This window comes from Sinocyclocheilus rhinocerous, unplaced genomic scaffold, assembly GCF_001515625.1.
Source record: "Sinocyclocheilus rhinocerous isolate Xijiao unplaced genomic scaffold, SAMN03320098_v1.1 scaffold1294, whole genome shotgun sequence".
In the NCBI taxonomy this organism is placed as follows: Eukaryota; Metazoa; Chordata; class Actinopteri; order Cypriniformes; family Cyprinidae; genus Sinocyclocheilus; species Sinocyclocheilus rhinocerous.
The window spans coordinates 3120243-3124200 of record NW_015656157.1 but is presented as its reverse complement, the minus strand read 5'-3'; the positions used below and the strand labels follow the sequence as shown (position 1 = coordinate 3124200).

The 3958-nt window shown below is 35.5% G+C and overlaps 1 protein-coding gene across 4 annotated transcripts in view; it reads right to left on the bottom strand.

Annotated features, from left to right (window-relative positions):
* The window catches only part of pip5k1ca (phosphatidylinositol-4-phosphate 5-kinase, type I, gamma a), a 26828-nt gene extending 23964 nt beyond the window's left edge, over positions 1-2864 (bottom strand). For all 4 annotated transcript variants that reach the window (XM_016527105.1, XM_016527107.1, XM_016527108.1 and 1 more), the window contains exon 1: positions 2576-2864. In XM_016527105.1, the coding sequence (XP_016382591.1) occupies positions 2576-2687 (112 nt within the window). In that variant the 5' untranslated portion in view covers positions 2688-2864. The remainder of the gene's footprint in view (positions 1-2575) is intronic.
* Between the last annotated feature and the right edge of the window lie 1094 nt (positions 2865-3958).

Genomic DNA, 3958 nt, shown 5'->3' with positions numbered 1-3958 from the left:
ATATATATATATATATATATATATATATATATCATTGATAATCTGGTGGGGTTCAAAATCAAATTTAAACCATGAAATAAAGTTTTTGGGATTATCAGTTTTGGGCTTTAAATAAAAAAGGCCTTTACTTAAAGTCTTTATGTATAATACATTACAAATGCATTTCATAATGTACATTGTAACATTATATCTTTTTATAAATAATTGTAACCAAAGTTAAAAGTCATTTGCAGATTCCTTCTTCTGCAATTGCTTATTTCAGCATGTGTTCATGTTTGTGTGTGCTGTCTGCGTCACTCATAGCACGTGCCTATATCGTGCACTATATAGAACATTTTTTCTATCGTTATCGAAGGTGTACCGTCGATAAATATCGATACTGTTTTATCGCCCAGGCCTACCTGTGACTCACCAAAATTGAATCTCATTTTATGAACAGAAAAAAAACAAGGGTGGATGAGTTACTCCAAGTGTGAAAATGACTCAAACCACTGTGAGACATGTGTCATGTGATTGCGTCCTCAACAGTCAGCATGTTTTCCCACACAAATCTACACGGGAGACGCCGGGGAGCAAACCAATGAAAACAAGAGGATGCTGACGCAGGAGATGCCAGCGTCAGGGGAATTCAGGGAGTGAACCGTCCCTGTTTGGACGCAGTTTTAGTGATTAAAAAGTAGACGATGAGACTGGTGCACAAGACAGTATTTGACATTTACTACGAGCCAATTGTGTTGACATTTCTGTCTTTGAAAAACAGAAACCACAATGCCGTTTGTAAAGCTTCCACACATACGCAAAAGAACAAATCTTGTCAACAATGAGCTGGAGAAAGGTCAATCTCAAGTACATACTGAACACAGGCACTTTATGGAGAGGATCACATTTTGTGCTCTTCAATATGATTCATAGAGTGGGTTTACAAGTATGATCTTACACTGATTATGTTTAATAACCTAAGAAAACTATATTTTTTTGTCAGGGAAAGGTCATGTTTGGCTTTGCATATCTATTTACAAAATTATGTTCAAACCAGAGTACAAACTTATCATTTGAAACATAGCTATCTTTCCTTCTCGGGTTTACAGATTAAGGGTGATTTTTGATGTTTATCAGTATTGTGCAGATACGTGATGTATTAACAGCAGAAAAAACACAAATGGGGAACTGAGGAGAAAATAGCAGTCTCTTAGAGGTAGAAACAAGAGTATATTTAACAGATACAGTAACTGTTATGGAAGTGAGAATCTGAAATTATCATATTTAACCCAAGTTGTATAATACATTACAAATGCATTTCATAATGTACATTGTAACATTATATCTTTTTATAAATAATTGTAACCAAAGTTAAAAGTCATTTGCAGATTCCTTCTCAGATCTGCAATTGGTAGTTTTATTTATAATGCATTATTCTTTCTAAAGACGTAAGAAAAAATATATAAGTATTATAATGTGCTATAACTGAGGTTACAATTATTCATGAGATCATATAATGCATTATAAGGTGCATAATTAATGCATTAAAAATACTTTTATAATGCTTTAGATATTAAGGCTTCAAGTGTTACCCAACAAGTTTATGATGTAAATTAATAAGAAATATTTAAGATTCTGCACCACCACCAACAAAAATATATATTTTTCTCAATTCTTATAATTATTTTTTATTATAAAAATTAATAAAATAATGTTTTATCAATATTAACAATTATAAATTATTAAAATTAATAAAACAACTTGTTTATTTATTATAATTTAATTATAAATTATTACATTAAATTAAGGCCAGGTTGTGAAGAGATACTCTTCATATTATAGATATTATATTAAAGATATATTAAATTATTATAATGAATAAAATAACAAAATACAAAATAGAAGTAAAACAAAGAACTGCAAAATATCAACTTACCATGGTATTACGGTCATCACGGCACTTTTTTTTCTAAAAGTCATATTAGTTTTATAATATTTTTTTAAAGACATAATGAGCAATCAATGGCTGGTGTTTGAATATTCAAAATATTCCAAACAAAGAAAACTTGTACCATACATGCATAATGTTAAAGTCCTATTTGACTGCTCTAAGAAATCCTTTAGAAATCAAAACATTATTGTAATATGTCATCTAACATCATCCTTAATGCATTCAATTTGGCATATGCTAAACATTTGATGGCATTTATCCTAAACAAATGCTATACATCCTTTACCCCATTTCTCACCTGAAACCCCCACCATCCCATCTGTCATCTACCCAGTGTCCCTGCTATGCTGATGGCTAGCTAGCTGAATCTGGTTTTAACCTGGTTGTCACACCATCCACCTGACAACATGGCCATAAAACTACATACCATAAATGCACACAGTCTCGGGCAGCATGTGAACCCTAATAATCTGATGCTTGTATGATAAATCACATACATCAGTGTCCCTTATCCATGCATAAATGCTAGTTTTGCTAGCTCTATCCATGTGAATCCCAACCACCTAGGAATCAATCAGATGAGACTGCATGAACCGATGTCTTTCCTAACCCGTGTTTCGATTTAAACCCCAAGTTGCTAGTTACCCGAGTCCATGCCATCCGCCGTGCCCGAGTCCTCGGATGCTGTTGCCCCGGATAACGGACTCCCATCCCCGGCCTCAGACAGGCTGGCCGCCCCTTCAGCCGCCGCTTCCATTCAATATCCCGGGATGAATCCTCCGACCGAGAGCGCTGTCAACCGATGATAGCGAATATTTCAAAACATACACCGCTTTAACTCTCAGTTTGTATGGATGTGATTAGCTGCCAAAAACTAGGTGAGAGATTGAGGACTATCCCTTTGCGTCGTGGTCCTCCTCCTCTCCTCTCTGAGCTGTCATGAATAAGCACTAGTACCTAATGAATAAGTACTAGTACTTAATGGAAAAGATACTAGTATCTAAAAAATAGATACTAGTACCATGAAAATAGATACTAGTACGGCTTATAGATTAAATGTTACAAGGGTTTTCCATAGTCATGCACAGGATAGGGATGTTCGATTCGCGGATGAATCGTTCGTGTGAACAGATTTAATTGAACTGTTTCGCCAGGAGACTCGCGAATCATTTTTGAGCTGGTTTTGCTGTTTGTTTGTCAGAAGAGGTTGTAACTTGGTACTAGAATTGAATTAAGAAGGAAAATAAGACAGATATTTTGAAAGCGTTTTACACTATCTTCAGGATGGACTTATAGATTTATATATTGGAGTTTTAACGTATTGCAACAAATGTGGTATTTGGCCGAAAACTATATTTTTGCATTGAACAAACAACACAGCTTTGACACAGTACCTAATTAAATTAAATCAGTAATAAACAGCGAGCTTTTTCTGTCATTAGGAAAACGAACCCGGTGACTATCAAAACAATTGACCGTTTGAACTGGTTCATTGAACCGAAACGAATGAATCGATTCGTCAAGATGAAACGTACTTCCAAACGGGAGCTGCTGAGTGTTTGATGAGGCTGCTCTCTGTTGGTGAATCTTCATTAATGCACGTAGGAAAAAAGGCTTAAAGGGGTCATATGATGCCTTTTTAAAGATCATTATTTGGTGTATTTGGTGTAACAGAATATGTTGACATGCTTTAATGTTCAAAAAACACATTATTTTTCAAATACTGTACATTATTGTAGGTCCTCTATGCCCCGCCTCTCTCAAACGCTTCGTTTTCTACAAAGCCCCCTCCTTTGACAAGCGCAGTCTGCTCTGATTGGCCAGCTAACCCAGTGCATTGTGATTGGCCGAAAACCGCAAGCACTCGTCGGAAATGTAAAGCCTCTTACCATAATCGCAGCTTCAGCTTTCAAAATAAATGTAAAGACAGAGCATGAAAGGGGAACAGAGTCGCGTGACAGACACAGTGATGATGCTCGTATGTATTTGCAGTACACAAGCCGCGATTAAGAAAGCTGACTCCACTGT